Source organism: Phalacrocorax aristotelis, chromosome 24, assembly GCF_949628215.1.
Source record: "Phalacrocorax aristotelis chromosome 24, bGulAri2.1, whole genome shotgun sequence".
In the NCBI taxonomy this organism is placed as follows: domain Eukaryota; kingdom Metazoa; phylum Chordata; class Aves; order Suliformes; family Phalacrocoracidae; genus Phalacrocorax; species Phalacrocorax aristotelis.
Window position 1 is genome coordinate 6,189,404 of NC_134299.1, and position 24,538 is coordinate 6,213,941.

At 47.4% G+C, this 24,538-nt stretch overlaps 2 protein-coding genes across 8 annotated transcripts in view; one reads left to right on the top strand and one right to left on the bottom strand.

The window, feature by feature from the left end:
- Positions 1-414: 414 nt before the first annotated feature.
- Positions 415-10,895, bottom strand: ANXA4 (annexin A4). The gene is made up of 13 exons (XM_075117529.1): positions 10,520-10,895; positions 7,312-7,368; positions 6,447-6,522; positions 5,935-6,029; positions 5,545-5,658; positions 5,277-5,367; positions 4,705-4,784; positions 4,243-4,299; positions 3,689-3,782; positions 3,077-3,172; positions 2,575-2,633; positions 2,104-2,226; positions 415-1,838 (listed from the first exon to the last, which is right to left on the bottom strand). The coding sequence occupies exons 2-13, from the start codon at positions 7,312-7,314 to the stop codon at positions 1,779-1,781; spliced, it is 948 nt and encodes a 315-aa protein (XP_074973630.1). The 5' UTR covers positions 7,315-7,368; positions 10,520-10,895; the 3' UTR covers positions 415-1,778.
- Positions 10,896-19,065: 8,170 nt separating this feature from the next.
- The window catches only part of AAK1 (AP2 associated kinase 1), an 86,292-nt gene continuing 80,819 nt past the window's right edge, over positions 19,066-24,538 (top strand). For 2 of the 7 annotated variants that reach the window (XM_075074472.1, XM_075074477.1), the window contains exons 1-2: positions 19,066-19,358; positions 19,488-19,814. In XM_075074472.1, coding sequence (XP_074930573.1) covers positions 19,652-19,814 — 163 coding nt within the window. In that variant the 5' untranslated portion in view covers positions 19,066-19,358; positions 19,488-19,651. The remainder of the gene's footprint in view (positions 19,359-19,487; positions 19,815-24,538) is intronic. The other 5 variants (XM_075074475.1, XM_075074474.1, XR_012657361.1 and 2 more) reach the window with 3 other exon arrangements.

Below are 24,538 nucleotides of genomic sequence, written 5' to 3' on the forward strand. Positions count from 1 at the left end.
CAGGGTTGCGCCCCCAAACCTGGCCCGCCCCCTCCCCCGTGACCGCCCCCGGGCACAACGTGGACGTGGGGTTTTATAAACAGTTTCTCAAAGTGGTGCTGGAGGGGGATTTACAGCCTTGCCACGCCATGGGCCCACAGGGATGAGGCGGTGGATTTGCCTCTTGCTGCCGAGCAGCTGCCTTTCCCCCACGTAGCGGTATTCCACGCGGCTGGATGGGGCCCTGGGCACCCCACGCAGAGGCTGAAGAGCTGAAAACGTCGCCCTGCAGCCTCTCCCCACTTGGCCGGTGTATGGTGGGCCATGCATTGCAGAAAAAAAAAAAAAGCACCTGTGTGGCACATGGTTGTTGAATAAACAAGGACACGGTTATTTCACATTACCTCTCCCAGAATACACAATCATGGCAGAAGGTACAGAAAGAAATTGTTTATTTGTAAAAAGGCAGCAACATACCACAAGGCATTTAAGCACTAAACCAAGCCTGAGTGCATCCGTTAGCCTGCTGCATTAGCTAAGACAATTTTTCCTTCACTGAGCAGAAGGCTTCAGTATAACTTGAACAAGCTCTGCCTCCTCTCCCACCAAAACTAAGGAATGGAGCTCCAGTTGCAGCACAGAGAGCAAGAAGGAAAATTACTTCATTTGAGGCCACAGAACTATCTCCTATTCAAGCCAACAGTAGCCTAATTTAGAACAAAATGAGTGACAGAATTGGGACCAGGCCATATCAGTACTTGTACCTTCAAATTCCAACCTTGGTGCGATGCCTCCAAAACAGGATTATATACCAACAGCTAAAAAAAAAAAAATTAATTGCCAAGCCAAACAAGAACCACATATTTGTAGTGAAAACAATGCTCACTTAAGAGGCAGTTGTGTAGGGTCTGGGGGAAAAGTCTCTTGCAGAGGTTGGTGCAGAAGTCCAAGTCAGGCAGAGGCACAAAGACTGGACCCTCTAACAGTAGCGCTACAGAGGGCTCCAACCAGCAAGCGCTGGTGAGGTTTGGTGAGTGACCCCAGTACCAGGCACCTGCTCTAAGGCGTCGGGTAGTGCTGACGAGATGCGGTTCTAGGGACAGGTCATTCCTTAAAAGGCACCGTTCTAATGACATCACTTTATCCAGAGGAAGGGTTTGTAATATAACCCTGGGTGATTTGTACTCCCACGAGTCAAGGAAGACACATGAAGAATACAGACCTGACCTGTAACCAGGGCAGCAAGAGGTTTTTCTGATGTCACCAGTGACATCTTCCCTGCCTACAGATCTATAGGCAACATATACCTAAAGTAAGCAAGGCTCTTAATGCTCCACACAAACAGAGGGCAAGTCAAAACACAAGCACGTTTAGATCACAAATGATTGATTTGTATTTTAATTATCTTGCAAGAACTGAAGTAAGCCCGCATTCTGCGCTCTCCATCTACTGATGAGGTCTATTTTTCCCTCTGCAGCCTCTCACATTCAGCATCCAAGTTTGCTTCAGTTGTGAGGTTTGCTGGTGAATGCAACAGCAAAGGGACAGCTTGTCAGGAAGCAATTTAGCTTTTATATATTTGGCTGCAGCATTCTGTTTAAGATGGGCCTTACTAGCCCAATTAGTAGACAAATGGGTGTTCCAAGCATAAAAGCATATCAAAAGGCTCACCGAATGGCCATTATCTAACCAGAGTTAGATCCTCATAGCAATTAATAAGATATTTGGGAAAAATTAAAAAGAAAGAAATCCTTATAATCAAGTGCTTCCCATCACCCAGGCAGTACACCAGGCACCCTTTAATCCTCCCCACCACAGAGTCTGAGCAGAACCTTCCTATAGTCTCCTGAGCAATCTCCCTAGAGAGAAAAGAAAAAGGGAACACAATTAGTTTTACAGCTCCACACAAGGCCAGATTCTTCCCAGCACATATTATTTGTTGTAGGGTTTGTGTCCTCTTTGACAATAAGACCTAAGAGGATTCAGGAACATTTTTGATACATAAAGGTCAGGTCTCCTTAATTCCAGCTCCTCTAAATTACCCAAGAGTTGTCGAGTGGGGACCTGTCTCCTCTAAGCTGCTTAGCAAATCCAGCTCTTGGTTTCTAACACCAAAAAGCTTACCTTAATGAAGGAGTAGAGTGACTTCCCATACATAGTCAGGAATTCCCTTCTGATATCCAGCATATCTATTTCAGAGCGAGACACCATCACTCGGATCAGCGTGTTGTCATCGGTTCCCAAGCCCTAAAGAAAGAAACCAACCACGTACAACTACAAAGCCTTTTGGATAAATCAGTGAGGACAGGCACAAAGGTTTTATCACTTGCTCTTCTGTGGGATCTGTTCCTAATCAGAGTGGTTTTGCATTAGTGGAGTGATCCACTAGCAGCTTGCTGCCGGGTGACAATATTGCTCTGAGCTCCCTGAGGGAAAATAGGTCCAAATAAAAGCTCAGACTTAAACACACACACACCCCCATTAACGGCAGAGTTTTTCTTTACCTAATGATTGCTGCCGTGCTACTGACTCGAGCATGGAAAGGCAAGGGGAAATAAAAAATAGCAGTCTCACACCAATAGCTCTTCCCTTTACCTTCATGGATTTATACAATCTTTCAGCAAAATACGCAGGTTTGTTTCGCATGCACTTTACTGTAAGGGAGACAAAAGAGAATTAAGGTCAATAAAAACTGAAGGAGAAAGTCTTCCAAACCTTTACAGCACTTTCTCAGAGAGGGTGTTTGTTCTGTAAAGATGCAGTTCAAGGCCAACAAAGAGCAAGTACAATGTGGACATCCATAGTCAGTGACCTGCTGTCAACTGCTGTCGCCATGCCCAGCGCACAGTAGTATCTTCTTTAAGGCTTTAATGCTTCCTGACAGCAAATGGCAGCTACCAAAGCATCACTTGGGACAGCAAACAATATCATAAAGCACAGAGCTTTCTTGCCTGATTGTATCTGCAAAGAGTAAAATGCTGTGGCTCGGAAACACTATCTGCCTCCCGCAGCCATGTAAACTGCCAGCCAGGGCAAGATACATCATCTGTAATTATTTCATTACTTTGTAGACAAAGTTTAAAAGCAGGACACTCACCTACAGCTAACAAAGCATCTTCGAGGTCTCCTGACATCTCGGATTTAATGCTGTCTGTTATGTCCTTATTAGCAATCCCTCTGTACGCATCAAAAACTAGGAGGAAGAGTCAGCGATAAAAAGAGCGAGTGAGACGCTGCAGGGCATACAGTGCGTAAATCACCAAGGATCGCTTTGCAAGATCAAGCTCCTCATACTCTGTATGAGCCTTGTACCATTATTGTGGCATTGTAAGCTAAATCGGGGCTGTCCCACGGAAATAATTCATTGTAATTATCAACTGTCTTGCTAATTGGCCTACCACTGCTGCTAGCATATTCAAGAACTGCTAGTTAATGGTGGCAGTTTCAATGCTTAGCTCTGCCCCAATGGGAGTCACACTTCATTATCTCCAATTTACAGGCTGGAGCAAGTTGTACTGATGTTTTTCTCAAGTCCCTTTTTGTCTCAGGAGGGAATAAAACGGTTTTAAGGAATTGAATGTGATTGGGCTCTAGGACACCTGCTGCCTCAGGAAGAGTTTGCAGCCAGTTAATGAACAAGTACAAAGCTCCTACAAAAGTGTCATCCCCAAACAAGGGAAAAGATCCAGGACACTGCAGAGGGTCCTACCTCTTAGTAGGTGGCATCTGTTCCGTGTACAGAGGATGGTCATAAACTCTACCTCATCTGTTCCCCATTTCTTCTCCCCAGCTTCATACAGGCACTTGAAGACATTATGAATAGACAAAGTAAGGCTACTTGAGAGACCAGGTGTACATGATATGAGATTTTTACTTCCTTCGTGCTGGAGCACTGCTGGCTTGTCTAGAGCTCAGGTATTTTCCAACAAACACTAACGAAGCACAGCAACTCTCAACAGAGTTGAGTGTTATCTTCCCTCCCAAATACCCAGCCTGTCTAGAGACCTTTCAGCACAGAGTTGCCAAGGAGGCTAGAACCATTGTCCCCATTTCACCAGCTGAGTCGGAACAGTGAAGAGGCTTCTCTAGGGGTCAAAACTGAGATTAGAGCCCAGGCCTCCACCTAGGGTGCTGCTGTCTAGCACACCTCCAGGCTTACTGTTCTACGTTGAAAAAAAATGAGGTCTAAAAAAAGCAAGGATCCACCATACATCACATGTACAAGAACAGACAATTTGTGCAAGAAAGCAAATTGCTACACACCTGAGCATCTTGCTGAGCAAGGGCATCATCCACATACATGCTCTCATCTCTGTTTCCCTGCAGAGATACAAGGACAAAAATCTCATTTCACCAGAGCAGCTAATGGAAGCAAGTTCTGCAAATTCCCCATTCAAAACAAGTTAGTAGAGATGCATAAGGGGATCCTTAAAATTGAGTAGTAGCTTACAAATACAGCAAAATATGACTCAGCTGTGATTTGTACTTTCTTTTGTAATGAGCGGTAACCTGCTTTAACTGGGATGCTTTAAAAGGAGCACGTGGCATTAACACATACCCGGAGTCAGAGTCCTCTCCCGGCAGAAGCTGGGTGTGAAATGCAGGTGAAATGAAATGCAAGATAAGTGAAATAAAAGCCATCCTGAAACACCTCATCACTGAAGTGAGAGGTACATCCGTCAGCAAGAGGAGGATTCATCCCCGTTTCCCTTAGCCTGGGCTTACCGTTGCGAGGGACACAAGGACTCTTCGAAACATGGCAGATGTGTCAGAGACAAGGTCCTCCTCAAGGGTACAGCCATACTCTACCAAGAGCACACACACACATGACATTGTTAGTAACAGGCCCACCACCTGGACACTGTTTGTCCACAACATTTGCCAGCCAAAAGCTAGGTAAGAATATAACTGTGCTCAGGGCTCTAAACGTCATCACAGCAGTTCAGCCATCGTATTTAGTGCTACAGGCCAAACGTAAGAGGCAGAGCCAGTATAAAACTGGCAGTAGATCTACACGCAGACAGACACCCAACTGACAGACATAACCACCCCATCCCGTTTTATCTATGCTGATCCAATTTCTGGGTGAAATTGTGATCCTTGAGGCTGTTAGCAGCCCTGCTGTCGACACCTCTTTAACTGAGAGGTTCCCTCTGGACAAAGGGCAATGGTTGTATTGGCTGACTTGTCCCACTCAAAGGCTAACAGACCCCTTTCCTTCCTCTTCACATGTCCATGTGTACACACAAGTGACTTTTCAGGCAGTATGATAACGGCTTGCCGTTTGCACTACGTACGAAGTTTGTAGTTCTCATTAATGCGCCGAATCTCTGCGTTTGTGCGAGAAGCCAGAATTTCAGTCAGGCAACCTTCATCTGTTCCTGCACCCTAGGGAATTGCAAAGGCAAGATCCAAGATTATAATGACAACTCTTTGGATGTGCAAAGAGGATTTTTTTTTATTATATGTAAGCTAATAATAATAACTTTATAATAAATGTATAATTATGCCGTATCATAATAAATTGGCCAGAAATTAAGCAACATAAAAGGAAGATTTCTGAACCTTCATAGCCCTCCTCAGTTCATGCACGTCGTACATGGTGGTAGGAGTCATCATACCAAGGATCACCCTTTCAAAATTCCCACTCAGCTCAGACTTCAAGTCATCAATTAAATCCTACAAGACAGAGGGAAGAGAAAGGAGTTGGGAGAAAATACAGCCTTTGAGAACAGAAAGAACTCATTCACCGCTTTTCTTCATGCTCTAGCCCTCCTTGGATGAACAGTTGTTCTGAAGTGAACAAGGCAAAAATAAACCTGGTTAGGGAAAGCTTGTGCTCACCTTACTGTCATGGAGACTAGGATGTTCATATTTCACCCAAGTGATATAACCCAAAAATTGTCTGCATCTCCCAGTTAAAGCCACAGTCACTAACCTCTGAAGACCACCTACCCTGCCAATAGTGCTTTTATAGGTGATCAGAACTTGCTGACGTTGGGAAACGTTTAGTTTGGTCAAGATTTCAATAATGGCATCTTCATCTGTGCCTGGAAGAAACCAATGGAAACCAGTCAGGCTGCTTGCAGAGGAACCAGAAGCATGCTCTGGTCTTGCCCAGAGCATGCCATTAGCCATCTTCTCTTCCTTATACAACCTGGTTCTCAACAGCACTGGGGACTAGATCAATGTACAGAAGTGCCTCAGCCCAGCCAGCGGCATGGCAGTACCGCGCCGCAGGACAGCCTAGAGCCTGACTAAGGATGCTTTTGTGGCCAAGACTTGGATTTCAATTGTATTCAAGTCTCAGCCTGGTCAAGTCACTTGATTCCTTTCAGTGCCCTCATAGGGCAGTGGGGCACTGCAAATGGTTAGACTTCCCCTCTAACAAACCACCAAAGAAAACATTCTCAATGCTTGGGGCGGGGAAAGGAGAGGGGTTTAACACTGGAGGAAAACCAACTTACCAAATCCCTTCATAGCCTTCCTCAGTGCATGTGCTTCTTGCTCAGCACTGAAACTGGAGACCCCCTTGATTGTTGCCTAAACCCACGGGAGAAGAGTTATGAAAGGCAGACTCAAAGTGATTTATACATGCAGTAGAGGTGGATTAAAAAAAATAATTCAAAAGATGCAAACAGTGACAGCAAGTAAAGTCCACCCACCAAACATGAGTGATTTTATACCAGGCTTCCATCCTGCCCTAAAGAGAATCAGTTTGTTCTAAAGGGACTTCCCAGCCACATGAGAAATAAGCCACAGGGACACAACTAGAAAGAGAAAATATCTTCATGTAGCTGCCCATGGAGTATCTGTAAAGTAACATCCCAGAAAGCTCAGTGTTTTGCTCAAAACAGCGATTCACAAACAGGTTCCTCCTGCCTCCTGTCCAGTGCCATTTCTGCGGGACCACAGTCTCTCACAAAGCTTGCTCTCTGTTCCCATGAAAATCATCAGCAAAACACTGCTTAACATTTGTGTAGGTTAGGCTTTCTGGAACAGGCACAGGGATAACTACTGTATAGATGGCTACCTTGTAGGTTGAACCTGGAAAGAATAATATGCCCAGGAAGTGTATCAGGAGAATTTAATGCTCTTTGAACTAATATCTGATAAGAATTTCCCTTAACTCCCAAAATGGAAAAGCCCATAAAAAGGGGTCATTCTCCTCTAGTATGAGGAAGCACACAAAGCAATAAACTCACTCCCTATAAAGGAACAGAGGGTGACGGTGTTTTTCCTGCTGTGTCCTTATCTGAGCTATGCTCGCCACATTTATCTGATCAGAGCAAACGCTTGGCACAGCATGGGACAGAAGACACACACACTCACCATCGCCCTTGGATTTGGTCACTCTGTTACTGTCCAAGTCCCCTGGCAGTTAGACAACTGTAATTAAAAAAAACCAGAGGGAGTGTTACTTTTCTAGCAAATAATTAATAGACTATACCTACTCTTGCCAGTTAATGGGGCTGGTTAAGTAACCATCCAATTTCTCCAAGGACTAAAAGCAACACTTGAACAGCCCTGCTGAACGCCCATGGCAGCACCCCTGGGTTTCCAGTCATGCTTTGTACCGAATGAACAAAGGCTGGCTTGCAACAGCATAGGGACAGGGCGTTTGTCCTGTCTGAAAGAGGGATGAGGTCCACAAGCAGATGATTAGCACTAGTAATTTAAGAAATTTATTTTCTATTACTAGTGCGACAGCGTGGCTGAGGCTACAAGGAGAAGGAGACAATGCTGCTCTAGGAGCAAAGAAAATCGGCTTGATTCCCATGCCTTTCAAAACACATGGCTTTGACCTTGCCAGGTGAAAGCCTAAGGGTGAATTAGGGTGAGGGTGTCTGCAAAGTCCTAACAGCCTTCACAGATCCTCCCTGGGAGGCAGAGACAGTATCAAGGTGTAGATGAGCACGCAAAGAACAACCTCACTTGAGGACTGGGGCAGGAGAATTATTTCCCCTTGCTTAAAATCTGCCCATATTCAACATCTCTTCAGTTTGGTGCAAAATGCAATTCCTTGTAGGGCTGCAGTTTTCACTGACTGTTAAAGCCTTCAAAAAATCAAGCTTACTTGCCCTCTCCCCAGGGTTATTTTTTCTGCTTGTAATTTGGTTTTCGTGCCTAGGGCCTACACATGAACACACCCAGAGTATTTTCCCATATCCCTGGTCAGTTGACAGGATGTCAGGTACTAGGACAGGGTTCACTTCCCTGCAACTCAAGTTCAAGACAGCATGAGCTGAGGTTCTCTCCTTAAAGCCCTTAAGTAGAAACAGCAATGCCAGCGGCTGACAACATCTCTCCTTAATCCGACTCAGGGTGCTTAACAGCTGCTATCAATGAGCCCAGACGGTTGTGCAAGAACAGGAGCGTCTTTGCTAATGCTTCACATGACTCTTACAAATCCAGAATACTATTGGAGGGTGCTGTTCAGGCAAGTTCACTCTCAGGATGACGTTTGCCATAGATGTGGTACGCGCAGGCACTCCTGAGTGCTCTCTGGGTCGAGTATATGTTATTACACCCTGTGCAATCAGGCAACATATGGAAAATTATTAGCGTTGAGTTTGCTTTCTTTCATTTAATTATAGATTTCATTGGTCAAATCATGACCTCGAAAAGGAGGTAAGAGGCAGAAAAATTCTGAGGGCAAATGAGCTGGCAGAAAGAAACCAAAACATGAGGAAAAGACGTGTACTGGAGTCAGGGCGAATGTTCCTGCAATATCAAATTACAACAGAAATGTCACATTGAATATTGACTGTAAGATTCCGGTTTCTTCATCCAGCTTAAACGTCACTGGGAATATAAAGGCTAGAGCACTGCAAAGGGCAGCAGTGCTAACCCTGCTGAGCAATCTGCAAATGCTGTTTTGTTCCCAGTATATTTCTGCGTGTGGTGCTCAAGAAATAAGCCACTGAAGTTACAGGTAGAAGCGCCCGTGTGTTCAGCCAGGTTCTCCAGCAATGGTCCCTGTCCCTGCCCCCGTAATCCTCTTGCTCCCTTTCACAGATGAAGGTGTCTCCGTGAACTGCTTAGGCTGGGCATTAGATGAATAAAGCTCTCCTAGCCACCCCCTTTGCTAGCAGAGAAAGTTATTGCTCAGTCAGATTTGCCAGCACTCTGCAGCTTAACACAATTCCTGGCCTGTGGCTCATACAGGGAAAACCAGCTTCAGGATAGGAGCAATACTCAACTCTGTGTTTTGAAGAATTAAACTACACATGCAAAGAGTCAGCTAGCAAGTGCTAAGGTGCCCTGGCTAATTGCTGTCCTGTTGTTATTTGCTTCATCCCAGAATAAAGGCCTGAGCTTGCTGGTAGAGTAAATCTGGCTTAGAACAGGCTCCAAACACTGTGTCCAGATGACAGAGTACAGGTGTATGAGGCATCCCTCCCATTATTCAATTTTTTTCCCTGGATGACCTTTTTCTGGCAGGCTTTATCAGCTACTCAGGCAGTTATAAGTCCACATCAATGTCCTCTAAAAGCTGAATCCAGAATAAACTTAATTTAGCAGAAAGCAGCTGAAACTATCGTGTGTGCTGGCCAATTCAAATGGAGGCTTGCGCTGAATCAACTTTTCCTGACTCTGCACAGAGCACACACAGCAAGCAAAGCTCCCAACAGCTTATCAGGATATAAACACAGGGTTTTTAACCCCAGATTGGAGCTCATAGAAACGTTGCCAGTCGGACACATAGGATCCAGAGTGGAAAACCACTGATTTGTGACCCATCCCCTAGCAAGGCAAACACTGGACTTGTTTGACTAGTTCTTTCATTCAGCACACGTTTACTCAAACACAGCCTGCACCCTGCTTTTCCATGGCTCTGCTGCTGCCAGCTGTTTCCAGGGCACTGGATATAGCCTGCTCCTGCCGCAGCTGGCTTTGTTTCAGGGAGGCAGAGCACCCTGGGGTAGGTCTGGGGCTCATAGCAGGGTGACTGACCCTGATCCCAGCCCAATGTGCAGCTCAGGAAAGTATCTCCCTTCTACTGGCCAGCCCCAAGCTAGCTGAAATATCTCAGCACCTCCCACACGATGACCTTTGCCTGGCCACTGCCTTCAGAAGGAATAAAAATATAATACTGAGTTAGCAGAGCCTCGTACTCATCACTTCAGGCTGTGCACCCACCCAAAGCCACCTCAAAAGCCCCCTGCCACACACTCCACACCCCAGCGTCTAGTGGGGAGGACACGCCAGCTTGGCCACGGGGCACGGCAGGAATAGGAAGCAAAACTTGTGCTCCTGGTGCCTGGGAAGAGTCACCTGTCTTCCTCCTTCCCACAGCCCACCTCCCCATCCTTCCTTAGCCCAGGCCGCACCCTCCAGGGCTGCCCGAATGCCGTGCCGTTGTGGCCCCAACAGGGCACCCGCCCAGCCAAGGGCAGTCCCGCTCCCGCACAGCCGCACTACCAGCCGCTGCGGTCTGGCAAGTGGGGACGGCGCTTGGCATCTTCCCAGGCACCTCCAGCCATGCAATCCCGTCCCTACGACAGAGGGGACCCCCCCTAGTTAGTTTGGCACTCACCTGCTGTCCCAAGCGGGTGCCTTGGCAGGGATGGGGAGAGCTTTGCGTGGTTTGCTCTGGATGGTAGAGTCCCCGCCCTGGAGTGGGGTGGGACTCCGCAGAGCAGCTTTTCTCAGACGCCTGACAGGAAGGCAATCCAGCCCTGCTTTCCTCCTCTGCCCTTCCGTAAACAGTTGGTTGTAATCCAGAGCAGGGAGAGATTCCCCAGGATACCTCACACACATTTAGGAGACGCACACTGGGAGTTACACAGAGGCCCTTGCAGGTAAAGGTGCCTGGCAGGCTCAGATGGCTTCTGCGCTCCCCAGCACTGCCTGTAAAATTATCTGGGAACAGGGGTCTCTTTGACTGCAGCCCCAGCACACAGCCAGCATCTGATGCCTCGCTTCATGCTGTCGTGTAAAAGGGCATACCCAAGGGGGGAGCAAGGGGGATGACAGCATGGAGCGCACAGGCTGCAACAGCTTGAGCAAGAAGTCCTGTTCCCCCCCCGCCATGTTGTTTGTGGGGATTTCTTACCTGTACTGTGTCTCCTTTGCTCCCACAGCACCTCTCCAGGTCTTCAGCATCGTTCCCCCTTGCCCAAGAACTTTGCGTCACAAAGAGCCATGATTTCTGGAAGAATTATTATTTTCATAAAGGTGATTATTTTTGCCCTGATAAATGGTACCGCCCTCAAGTCAAAACACAGCAAGCAAAGGGACTTCAGTTTTACCCCAGTGTGACACTGCCAGGGTCAGCCTTGGACAAGATCATGAGGCTGACAGAGGGAAATCAACCTTGCAGTAATACGTATCTTGTCTTTACTGTGTTTATCCTCAGGGACTTTGGCCTCCTCTGATGCCAAAAGTACCGTTATTATAATGGGTAAATCAACCCTCTCAGGTTCTTTTTTCCAGCTCGGATGACAGTTGCATCTCCTCCCTGTGTCTCTTTGCACATGGTCTTTTGCTGGAAGAGACCTAAATTTAGCAGCTCAGATGAATGCAGGCTGTGCTCCAGTGAGCATGTCTGTGCAGCTGGCTTATTATAGCTCCCACTGCAGCTCAGTCTCCCATAAACAACCCCGCAGAGGCCAGCCGGCCAGCATCTACTCACTCCCTGCTGACGTGGGGGGACATTGAACAGAGGGTAACAGAAAAACAGGGTTCGAGCCACAAGCACTCTCTATTTTCCATTGCAACGTCTCTTTCCTTGCAAAATCTGGCACTTCACCCCAAGCAGCATTCAGTGTGGACTAGTCCATATTATCAACAGTCGCTAAGGAGAAACTCTTCTCTTTCCTACATCTGTTAAAGTTTCCATTCTCGCCGCGTCCTCTCACATCAGCTGTCTCCTGCTCTGGGCCCATACCCGCTCATTTTAATCCAGCAGCAGAACTGCTGTGTTCCTCCATCTTGTGGTGCACAGCTTTGCTGTCCTCACATCAAAAGAGGGACAGCAATGGGCGAGCCCACAGTTCCTATCGGTGCAGTAGGTGACAAAGAACATTGCTTTTCATTGCTATGTCTCGTTTGTCCCATCAATTATTTTACACCCCGCTTTATTATCATAACGCTCTCCAAATAGCCAGACCTCACTCAGCTGCATATCTGCTCTGTATTCCCACTCCATCCTGCTGTTCTCCTATCTCTGCAAAAGGCATAATAAAAATTAAAGGTCACAGAAAGACAGGGCAGTATGCATTAAGTAAATAAATTGAGCGCAAGCAGCCAGGCTGTTAAGCAGGAGGTATTTACATGAGGTCCCACAACACCAACAGAGCTGAACCTCTGGGAAAACGGCAGCACTTGTGGTTTTGCCCTAAGGACCTGGCCTTTTAAATTTGCACCTCAAAGAGTAGAAGAGCCTGGTGCTAGAAGGAGAGGTTTTCAGTGTGTCACTTGATTAACAGGTACCTGCCTTTAGCTTTAGAGGAACAGCCTCACCTCATTCACTGAGGCCCAAATCCCAGCACTAACCAAGTCATTAGTCCACAGATAGAAGTGGGGGCCAGAATTTGTGGCTGTGGGGATTAGGCAGGTGTTTTCAGGAAGTTCATAAGGGAACGCTCATTTTTATACCTGAGCACCAGCACTTTGCCTCCAGCAGCCCCTGGAAATGGGGTTGTTCAGCTGTTGCACAAGTGCTGTCAGAGCTGTGTTGCAATGCTGTAGCTCAGTTAGACTGTCTCCATAGCAGCAGGTAGCTGAGGTTAGGGTGGAGGCTGAAAACCAGTGCTTCCTTTCCTAAAGCACTAATTTTCATGTGCTTGTAAGAGGGTAAAGAATTCTCACATTCTGCGTATTAATATAGGTTAATCACAAAGTTAGCTGCAGATATTGGGGCTTCTTGCAGAGATGTGGGGGCATTTTTGACACTTAGAGCAAGAATGTCTCCTTACCACCAGTTCAGCACTGTATAAGATGAAATGTCCATTTCCACAAAGCAGGCGTAGCCCCAGTATAGAAATGGCGGTGTTTTAGGGAAGACCCCAGGATAGGCAGCCCAAAGCTTTTGTTCTATTATTTGAATGAAGCCCTTTTAACACAGAGAGGGGAAGAAAGGTGAAAAACACTCCCAGAAATAGGTAAGCAGTGTTTATTTGAGGTGGGAAGACTGAAATATTCCAATTCATGTAAGAAATTGAAGTGTTCTTAGCTCTTCATTACTCACTATAACCATTAGAAACACTGTTTTGAGACAGTCAGTATTGCCAGGGGAACGCGCAGCACTCCACCTCTTCGCAATTCAGGCAGGACTTGACAAAGCCCTGGGCAAGGCGTACCAGTACTGCTGTGCAAGTCAAGGGCTCCCTGGGTAGACCTGTGTGGATTACATTAACCTATCTGTCACATAAGACCAAAGGAACAGGGGAGCAGAACTGATTTGAGAAAATGCCTCTAACCTGAAGTGCATTTAAACCAAGAGACCACTCAGACATGGTGGTCTACATGCCTTCAAAAATAAGCTATAAGGGGAGACAGCAGTGAGCAGCTGTTTGAAAAAGCCAGGAGTAAAACTCCCCTTTTCAAGCGTGCTTCAATTATAAGATTTTTTTTTTTTAAGCTGGGGATGCTTGCATGTTCCACAGGCACACCAGAGGAGATCCTGGATGCTATTACCATTTATAACAGTGACAGCTATAACAGCGTCTCGGGTGCTACCGCACTCAGTGCTTTCCACGCTGCTGTCCTACAGCATATGCTGTGTTGACACTGTCTCAGAAATGCCCACACACTCTGCCTTTCTCCTATAGAGAAACTTAAGGCTGCATTTGGCCATAAGCCCAGTCTACCGTTTTCTTTTATTGACTAAAGCTATAAACAGCACTTTGACAGCTTCATCGGCTGCCTGTGTTCATGAATGCCATCCAAGGAGGGACTGGAGTCAGCAAGCACCTCTATAGCAGGGATGTGAAGATGGTTAGGCACTTGTGGGCTGCCCCTTTTTCCTTCAGAAGAGCCCCTTGCAGTCACACAAGTTGTCACTTGCTCATGATCCTAGTTGCTTGTGCTATCTCACCTTCGACTGTTCAAACTGAACTGGGGAAACCAGGCCTGCTTCAACATCCCCAGCAGAGCTTAAGGCACAAGCTGTGGCAGAAGACACACAGGAGTCTTCACATGATCTAGCGTTGCCTGGCCTTGATAAACCACCCCCTTGACTTGCTGGGAAGACGTCCCTCCTGTGGCTGCAGTGCAGTCAGAATTACACTGCTTGTCCACGTATAGCCTATTTACGTTAAGAGATAGGCTAGACCATTGCATTTACATTACCAAACGCAACTTTGCCTCAAACAAACCCCCATGAATCAAGACTGATATATTTTAAGCCTCAGGCCTTAGGGCATTTGTCAGCTCCATGGAGAGACATTCAGTCAGGGAAACTCCTAATGCCCCTGCGGAAGCTCTATGTTATTTGTGGTACAGTCTAAACCCTCTTTCCCCAAAGCCACAGGCTATGAACTGCTACACCATTGCTTCCAGCAGCCTTAAATGCATTATCAAACCTAAATTTTATTTAATGGGCTTAATGAATGTTTACTTCAATTAGCATACATATAGTTCTGAAGAAGAAATGAGTACCTTTTTTTTTTATCTTTTTAATTAATATCTGCCTCTATGTAGCTTTATGTTACTTAGCTGCTCCGTAATTTGGCTGTAACTCAGCTATAGGGAATGGAAACAGAGCCATGACTGCCCAGCTAAGGGGGACTTCTAAGGCACACGTGTATTCATTCCTTCACAGCAAGGTGAGAGAAACTCACTGGCAGAGGTAGTGCTTGGAGCAGGGACACAGCATTGAGCATGAAGATGTATCTAGTGCTAAAAAGCAACAAGAGCCAGGGCCTCATCAAATCCACAAAAAAAAAACCAAGCTAGGAGCAAAGGATGCCAACAGCACCATGGGTAAGCATGCAGACAAGACCCAGTCCTGCCATGCCTAAAGGTAGTCAGGGGCAGTAACCAGCTTCACCAACCACCCAGCAATCATGAGGCAAAGCAAGGAAGCAAGTCTACAGCCTACCTAAGAAACCACGTTAGAAACGCTAACTAACAACACTACTTACAACACAAGCCCAGAGCTCCCCCAGCAAAGTCAAAAGGCAGAACCACAGCCAGGACCACTCTGCAACCACCTCAAAAAAAGAGTGAGTTTCTTTGGCCTGGGCTTAAGTGGAGGTCATGTCAATAAGCAACTGGGCTGGTAGAGGCCCAGGTGTGACTACTTGGGGGAATGAAAGCCTGAGGGTACATTCAAGACCCTGACACTTGAAACATAGCTGATAAAGCCCTTGTCAGTGAGAACCCAGTCTGCAAGTTTCTCTTAACTATCCCTGCTTTAAACAACAGCAGGTATTTGTAGTGCGAAGTCATGCTCCTTGAGAAACATGGCTCTTTTTGCCTTGGTGGTCAGCCCTATTGACTATGCAGTTTCCATCCAGGCTACGCATAGTAGTGCATCAAACATGCATGAGCCTACAGATCTGAATCCGCTCAGTTATTTCCATGTGTGCCTACTATATATAATAGGCCATAAGTACCATTGATGGAGGATCTAGATTTTTAGCTGTAGGAAGGGTAGTTATTGTTAGAACAAAAGCAGCTAAGAGGTAGAAACTTTTCATTTTTAAACAGGTAAAATATTCATGTTAGTTTTGGAGTCTTTCTTTTGTTCCTTTGCAGAGCTCTGAACCTAGCCTCATTACTAGCTATATGGCAGTATGCTTGAGAGTTAACTTTTACCTGGGGTGGTAAACAAAAGTGATGACTTTTCTGGTCATACTAGTAGTGTTTGTGGGCTACTGCTATGCACCTAAAAGAAATCCTTGGATTCTAGAAAGCATGAGCAAAAAAGAGATGGATAGATGCCTGCTCTAATACTCTTTAGCTGGTGAGAGTTGTAACAGAAGTTTTTGCAGTAAATGTGTATGGTTAAGGGAACATATCAAGATAAAAATAACTGGATGAGAAGGCTTAATTATTATGCACTGAGTGCTGGAAGATAAGACCATTACTTTGTTGCCCCTGGGCAGTTACCAAGCATGGAAACCTGTGCAGGCTTTCTACCTTGTTGCTGCCTCTCGAAATTCCCAGAAGAGGTCAGTGTGCCCTCGCTTTTAGGTTACTCGCAGGAAACTTTTCCAAATGTCTGTTTTTATTTAGAAAACGCTGAGCTGTCTGGAAAGTTTGATCAAGAGGGATGCAGCTGTATTAATGTGCTTCTTCCTGGGGATTTGAATGCATATTCTTAACAGTATAGGGAAACCAGGGATCAGGGAGACAATATGCAGGCAAACAGCTCTGCTGACCGCATCATCAGGACTCGAATATTTTAAACCTAGCATCACGGGATTTTAACAGCTAAAATTTGGTGTTTAGGATGGACAGTATTAGTCAGACTGAGGTTTCTCTCTGCAGTGGGACAAATCTATGAGCACCCTGGAGTTGCTCCAGGCTAACACAGGAGAAGTACTAGACCATGTCTCTGCTGGCAATAACTTATTAGCTTTTTCACTGAGAGCTTTCATGCTCAGTTCTCTCTGATCCTTATGAAGGTCACTGGGATTGCAGCAGTGCAGCCAAGCCTCGTGCCTTCTGGAATGAAGAATATCATCAGTGCCTGCAACTGAGATTGGCTTCTGCTGTGCTTGTGCTCCCCAAAATGGTCGCCTACAGTTTGTGTGCCTGTGGTCAGACCATCAGGGCCCTATAGTTGTACGTGGGTCTGACACTCATCTGCATTATACCTCAGCACTCCCAAGTACGTTCAAACAGAGTACTTGTCAGTGCCGAGTTAGGATGTTCAGCAGTGCATCTGCAAGCTCTCTGCACGGCAGTAGGCTTTATCTTCTTTAGTTGGAAATGAGTCATTTCCCTGTACTGTACAGAGATGCCCAATTTCCTTGGAAATTGTTCAGTTCTGCAGAGTCCTCAGAAATCACTGATTATTGGACTGTCTTTTTGCACTGGGTGTTTTACCTCAGTCTTAATAGATGCCTGGGGATGTTTCACAGGTTAGAGTAATTAAAAAAAAAAAATTGATAGAAGGAACTGAGACTTTATCCAGTTCACATTTAATCTGAAGGGCAAGTGAACCTTTGGTATTGACCACTGGCAAATTATCATATAGCCCCAAACCACAGCTGAGCAAGGTGTAATGAAGATTAAAGCCCGTTAAATGAAAAAGGACGGCTTTCACACTCGTGGTAGCTGACTGGCTGAAATGATTGCAGTTCCAGCTATGTGGACTTAGGGTGTCTTGTACATGACACTTGGAAATGAGGTGCAGATAGGAGCCACTCTGCAGCACCCTTCAAACTATGGGTGAATGATGGTGGTCAAGGAGAACTTTGAGGTCTGCAGAGTGGGCTTGTAAGCCCTTACCTACAAGAGCTGCTGAGAACAAGGATGATGGAAGAGGTGTAGTGTTAGCTATAATGAAGAGGCACAGTGGCTCAGCAGAAAAGCAACTGTATGGTGATGTGATTTTAGGTCTGTGTACCCAACATGCTAAATATTATCACCAGCAATTTTACTTGCCTTTTCTGAGAGCCATATGCACCTTAAAAGTCTCCAAACACTGGGGGGAAAACAATTAGGTCTGTTTACAACATGCTGATCCAGTCTTGTTGTCATTGCTGGAAGTCCATACCCAAAAGCCAGCCCATTCAAGCAAGGTAGTGATGCAGGAAAAAGGGCTGTGCAAAGGGTAAACATTTTTGCCATCCCACAGTAACCAGAGTCTGCCTAGCCTATCCGTTTGGGACAGGAGCTTGTCAGCAGGATGGCTGTAGTTATTACCATAATACAGGAAATAATAGTCATCGGGAAAACGCAAGCGTGCTCTGGTTTCCTCTTCTGCCCTAGTCAGAGGGGAGGAAGGAGAGCGGTGCTGTCATGGAGGCGTTCCCCTGGCAGCCACGCGCTCCTCAGCGTTTTGTATTCTGGGTGGCAGGCTGGGAAAACCAATTTTTTGCCATTTTACTGTTTCTTTCTGCTGTTTGAAATCCCAGCTCTGGCCTTCCCTGTTAATGCATGTGGAAAGGAGATGAGCCAGCTGCTATGGATGCCGTAGGCTGGAAAAATTTCCTGATTTCTGAAAATAAAGGCTGTAAAGAACCCAAGTACATTTAAAGGAAATTTCATGAGATTTGAGCTAAACTAAACTAAGCCCGAGGGCTTTGGGCTCTTTGAACAAGCTGCATTGCTGCTTATGAGCATCTCACCACAAGCTGCCAGAGCTACTGGGGTGAGGAGGAGAAAGATGTAATTTAATACCAAACCTAAGGTGCAGGCTTTACAAAACCAACTGCTAGGTTTAAAGCACTCAACAAGTTTTGAGGGCTGGCAATATCTCTAGTTTATTTTTAGTTTTAGTTGAGGCTCTTGAACCAAGCACTAGCAGGGCCTGTGTGAAGACAAGCCTTGTACTTCAGGCCAAGCCCAAGATGTCGCAGCTGGGGACTTTTATTATTATGACCCAAAAATGTCAAGTTTAAGCGCACTATTTTGAAAATAAATGTAAAGGTGCCAGCGCGGGCCGCGCCTTCTCGCTGACAGGATTTCTGCGCCCATCCTTCTCGGATAAGAGATGAAATGGGCCACCGGGAACCTTCCCTCTCCCTCTACCCGCCGGGGACCCCGTCCCCGCCGGTCGGACTGAGAGGACGCCTCCGCACCGCGGTCTGTCCCCACAATCCCCTCACAGCCCCGCCAAAACGTCGCCCCCCACCCTCGCCCCCTCCTCTCCCCCACGCCGCCGCCTGTCCGGGCGGAGCCGCGCTGCATGCCGGGAGTTGTAGTCCCCGCCGCGGCGGTGCGGCCCCCCCCACCGCCACTGCCGTTTGGCGAATGGGAACTACCGCTCCCAGGGTGCCGCGCGGCGGGGCCGGCTGCCGCCCTTCCCCCTGCCCCCCCCCCCGCACCCTCCTCCCCCGCTCCGCAAACGGGGCGTTCGCCCCTCCGCCGCGCTGCGGGGCGGGGAGTGACGGCCGCGCTCCGGGGTGGCTCCGCCAGCGGGGGAGGGCGGGGGGACGTCCTGGGGCGGCGGGGCAGGGCCGAGCCCTCCGGGCTGGCGGGGGCGGTGCTCCCGCCGGCAGCCGGGACTTCCTGTGACAGCCCATTTCCTGGTCGGATGGGGCCGGCGGGGGGCGGCGGCGGCGGCGGCGGCGGGGTCGATCCCTGACGGGCTCGGTGGACCGCCAGGAGCTCCGCCAGGCAGCGATGCGGGCTCCGGGCCCTGCCGGCAGGCGCCCCCCGCCGTGACCCGCCGCGGGCTAAGCCGGTGGGGCTGCGGCAGGCCGGCCCTGGGCGCCGCTGCGGGGTGCATGGAGGCACCCCCCGTCCGCAGAGAGGTACCGGGCGGGGGGCCCTGTCAGGGGCCCTGTCAGTCAGGGCTGCCCTGAGGGGGCTGCGGTGGCCCGGGCCGCGCCGCGGGGATAACCGCCTATTCCCCTCCCGTTATCCCCCCTGTGGTTTTGCAGGTGTGAATCCCGCGGAGGACAGCGCGCCTGCTCCGCTTGGCCCCGCAAGGCGAGCGGCCCCGGGTCCCCCTCGCCGGCCTCGGCCGGGCTGCGGGAGGAACGAGGAGGGGGTTTGGGACCTTAAAGATCGCCCCCATAACCAGGCAGCTGCTGCCTCCTGAGAAATGAAGAAGTTTTTTGACTCGCGTCGGGAGCAGGGTGGCTCTGGCCCGGGATCGGGCACCAGCGGCGGCGGCGGCGGCAGCGGCGGCCCGGGCAGCGGGTACATCGGCAGGGTGTTCAGCATCGGCCGCTACCAGGTGACGGTGGACGAGGTGCTGGCCGAAGGTAAGACCCCAGTGCCTTTTGCAGAGCGCTCTGCCTTTGCTTCTTTTCCATCCTCCTTTCTCTCGCAAAGGTGGAAAGGGAGGCTTTGGCCTTTGCTGTGCATTCCGCCTCCCCCTCTATCCCTAGCTCCCCTAATATTTCATTGTCCTTGACAGACTTGCAATCCGGTGGCATCTGCAAGCTGACATTTCTGGTCTTCCCATGTATAAACTCAGTGTGGGTTTCCTGGATTTGGTTTGGGTTTTTTTTTTAAATGCTTTAGAAATTGAGGGAATTGTAGAAGTTAATTGTTTCCCATCTTCCCTAAACTGGGAGTTAAAAGAAACAGAAGCCAAACCCAAAATTGTTACATGTTTTGGTGGAGATCAAGGTGCTGTAAATAAAGAAAGCGATGGTCTTCACTCTAACTTTCTTCAGCCAGTTGTGTCCTTTGCTACATTAAGCAGAGAGGAATAAAACACTGGAGTGAATCCCTTGTAGATACATCATGCACACAGGTAGGCTGAGTAAAGCTAGCTCTGGGTGATGGGATTTCTATTTGTGTGGCTAGTGATCAAGCTAGTGATCTGGGATGAGGGATCTCTGTGTAGGGTTTCCTCAGGGGAAGCGGTAATCCCAACTGCCTTTTTTTGTGAAAATAATTAAAGAACTAAAAATTAACAGTATGGATTATAAAACTCTTTACATGTACAGCCCTTGCAGCACAGCAAGCTGCTGGTGGTATGTTTTTAATTGTAACCAGCACTGCTGCTTTAACTATCATTTTACATTTCATTTGTTTGGGCTACGAGGAACCTTATGAATGGCTCTGAGCGGTAACCTTAGCCTCGACCTTCAGAGAGGTGTTGGCCTCCTTAGACCTGCTCCTGGTCCGTCTCCTGCGCAGCATCCTTTGTGATTTCAGGCAAAACACTGTTTTGTTTTGATCTTGTAATTGCGAAGGAGAGGGTAGTTGCTGTGTGAGAGCTGAGTGGGAGGACCTGTGTTGGCTTCTGCAGAAAGAACCCTAAAATGGAAAAGGGACTCTGTGTACGCTGTGTGTGTTCAGGTTTGTAAAAAGTCACCCCAGTGTACAAGAAAATAGATCTGTAACAATCTTTCAGACATGGGTTCTGATATGCTCTGCTGCATGCTGAGCTGGGAGGAGCACTGAAAAAAGTCCTTCAAGTAGTAACTATTATAGAGATTTTTTTTCTTCTTCTCCTGACTTAAAATTTGCAATATTGGTTTGCAGTGGCTGATATTTCCAAGCCCTTTTTGGACCTAGGAGCTTAGAAACTACAAGAGCTAAACCTGAGAAGCTGTCGTAGTGTTTTTTAATGCAAGCTGGCCTCATCTTGGTAACGTGGGAAAACAGAGGCTTTTTTTGCTGATGAATAATCTGTTGGCAGGTTCTGCCCCAGTGCTGACAGCACCAGGAAGTGAGCCTATGTGTCACTGGGCTCTCTCCTGCTCAGCAGCCCTAAGCTACAGCCACCAAGGGTGCGAGGTGGTAGCACAGATTGCATGGGAGAAGTGCCTCCCCTTTGTACCTCGCTGTCCTGGAGGAACTGCTGCTTGTGAGGGCTTTTCCCTGTGACTCCTGGTTTCTAGGCTGGCCTCTGGGATGAAGCATGGCCTAGGGTTGGCTACAACTTGTAGATCTGCACACGCAGGCAAAACGAGGTGTAGCAGGCTTGTAAAATAGGTGCTATTTCTTTTCCTGACCGTGCTATAAGGCAGAGGAAGTTCTTTCAGTGAAATGTGCTACGCAGGTATTTTCTTCACAGTTAGACTCCTGGTTGCGAGCAGTCTGAAACACCTCTGCATGGTGAGCGAAGTCTCTGAGGGGGCAAGAGCAGGGTGGCTTGTGGGTTTGCAGGTTGTTACCATTTGATGGGAACAGAGGGGTAAAAATGCCATTTCCTTTACAGGAAAGGTAGGTCATCTGGTGAGTCAACGTGGGTGAGAAGTGCTGCAGCTTTGCATGCTTCTGGTCTTCTGATGTAGCTGCCTGTGCTCCCCAAGTGCTGGTAAACAGCATTTTTTCACTGACTCAGTTGGAGACCTGGGAGCTCTTGGCAACTTGGTCCCTGGACAACTGACGGCTGAATCCTCAGCTGGAAAATGTTTTTGTATCTGCAGTGAATTTTGGTGGCCCAGCAGTGTTGAAAATGCAACTTGTGAAGTCTTGGCTATTTCTGTTAAACGAAAAGTACCCTGGGAAGCACTTTGTAAGAGGAGGAATATCCTGTCTGGGAAAGAAACATCTCTCATCCCCGTTGCTTTATAAGGGAGAGTAGAGGCCTGTGTTTTGGTGCAGCATGTGAAGCCTAGAAAATAAATGAGATGTAAAAGTGGCTTAAAAGAAAGAGTCTCTGAAATGCTGATGGATGGTGGGGGGAGACTTGAGTTGCAAGCCTGAGGAACTGGTTGAACCAGAGTTTTGGAATTAAAGTGTTGGGATTTACCTCTATATGTCAAAGCTGTGAGCGGTCACCCTCAATTCTGCTGAGCAACCCTGCTGAAGATGACTGTTCCCTGGCCCAGGATGGGAGTCCTTAATGCAGGCACTGTGATGTGTGCCAGATGGCAGATGTCTCCACATGCTCGCAGTCACTTGCGTAGATCCCCCAAAATATCTGCTGCAGTTAGGTACACCCCTCACCCCCTTAAAAATAGTTGTGTCTGGATATTCGCTTTGCTGGGCGGGGAGGAACATTCCTTCATTTTGGAAGGAAGTAGATGGGAGTGATATAGAAGGAACTTGCATGACTGTCCATGGTGTTATAATACCGGTGAATCAGTATTTTATTATTTTTTTTTTTTTACAAACAGGATATTGCAATAGGTGATTCTTAGTTGAGTCTCCATAGTTGTCTTGCTCTAATCCATATAATAGCATGAATAATCTCTTGAAAAATTCCCCATAGCATTTGCATGAGTATTAACTGCTGTGGGAGGTCAGCACTGCTAGCCTTGGAGTTCTGCGAGGCCAGGTTACAGTCGGCAGCATCAGTGTAGTGCTCTGCTATGGGCTGAGGGGGCTTGTTACTGACTTTAAGGTGCCTGGTGTTTCATGGAGCTGAGGTGAAGGCCCAGGAGGCATTAGAGTGTGTGAGTGAGTCAGGCTACTATCTTACTGTCTTGTTTATGAAGAGAAACCAAAACAGTATGATAAAACTGGATGCTGTGTTTTGTTTCTGCCCGCATTAAGGCGAACCCCCAAAAACCCACGCTGGAGCTATGAGGAGGACGGTAGCTCTGTGATGAGGACCAGAGCAGCAGAAACATTTAGAAATATGTTGCCAGAAATCAGAAATTTGCTGAGGAGTTTGCAGAATGTGCATGTGTGGCAGAGTACCGCAAGCCACATGTACTCCTCTGAGCTAAAACAAACAATGTGGGGATTGGCCCCATGTCCAGTTCTCAGGGGGCTATGTTTTGTGTTACTCTGTACCTGTGAGAGAGCGCTGAATTGACCCAAGGTACTAAGTGTTGATGGGGTACGTGTTTGAGCTAGGATTTTGTTTGTCTTGGTCTACCTCTACCAAAAGATACAGGCTGCATTTCTTCGGGTCTCTGAAAAGTCACTTTTTCAATTAGTAGTATTTTTCTGAAGGTGGCTACTTCAGTCTTCCCCTTAAAATGTATAAGTTAGGGGGTTCAGGTTTAATAATTGTCATATATTTCACCAAAATTTTTTCAGATACGTGCCTCTGTGTGTGCTCATAGCTAATGTATATTTCGGAGCATTTAATGGTAGACGTTATAAACCAAGGTAACATCAGCTTAAATTGGCCAGCTGTATTTTTTTGCTCCAATTTGAAAAAACAGACGTTGTGAGAAAGTTTCACCACGGTTTTCTTTAGCAGACCTGCAGGCCAATGTGTGTATCAAGGGCTTGGTAAGGCTGTGAAGGCAGAACCTCCTGAGCCACGTAAACGTGTGGTTGGGCTAATTGCAGAGGACTTCTCCTGACCCCTGCCTGGCTTTCCCCCAGTGCTCTCTTTCGTGGAGCGTGCAGCACCGTAACCTGAAGTCATTATCATCCTTCAAAATTACCGTGAGCTGCTTCTGAAATAACTTCACTTTAAAACAAACCCCATCTGAGGTAAATTTTGCAGACTTACATGGTTCTCAACCCAGTTCCAGTGTGGTTGGGTTTGAGACATCACTTTGAAGTGTATTTTGACAGTTCTTGCCTTCTAGCTTCTGCCAAGTGCCAGCTGCTAGTCAGCTGACCAGTGACATTTGGATTAGGAATTAAACTATTTCTCCTCTTGGAATGGGACGTGATTTTTATACACCACCTCCCCCCACCCCCCTTGCTTTTCCTGCGTACCTTTTGAGGCAGGGCAGGTACACTGTGCTCTGCACTGCTAGGTAGGATATTGGCTCCTCTGTGTTTTAGCAGTCTGTTTTTTTGAGTGTACAAGCCAGGCAAACTGGTGAAGAATCCCAAGTGAGTTATTAGGTAAATGTTGAGGCATCCCAAGTGCTTTGGTGCTTTTAACAGCACAGATTTTGCTGGGGCAGAGTGTGCGCCGTGTCCCTAGATGTAATCAGGAAGGAAAGGAAGGTGTTAGTGGATTTAACTGTGTAAGAAGTTGTATAGCCCAGAGACTCACATTATCTAGCCTCGCTTCTAAGTTTTATGCAACACGTCAGAGAATGGGTCAGGGATTGTACACGGGGGTGGCTAGTTTCTTACATAACAGCTGTATTACTAAAAGCATATTTAA

What these genes read in the sequence shown, in the direction of transcription:
- ANXA4 (XM_075117529.1), bottom strand. An exon ending in GAAGGCTATGAAGGGATTTG is followed by an intron (nt 6,030 to 6,446) that starts GTAAGTTGGTTT and finishes GGTTTCTTCCAG; the next exon opens with GCACAGATGAAGATGCCATT. An exon ending in TCCTTGTGTCCCTCGCAACG is followed by an intron (nt 4,300 to 4,704) that starts GTAAGCCCAGGC and finishes GTATCTCTGCAG; the next exon opens with GGAAACAGAGATGAGAGCAT.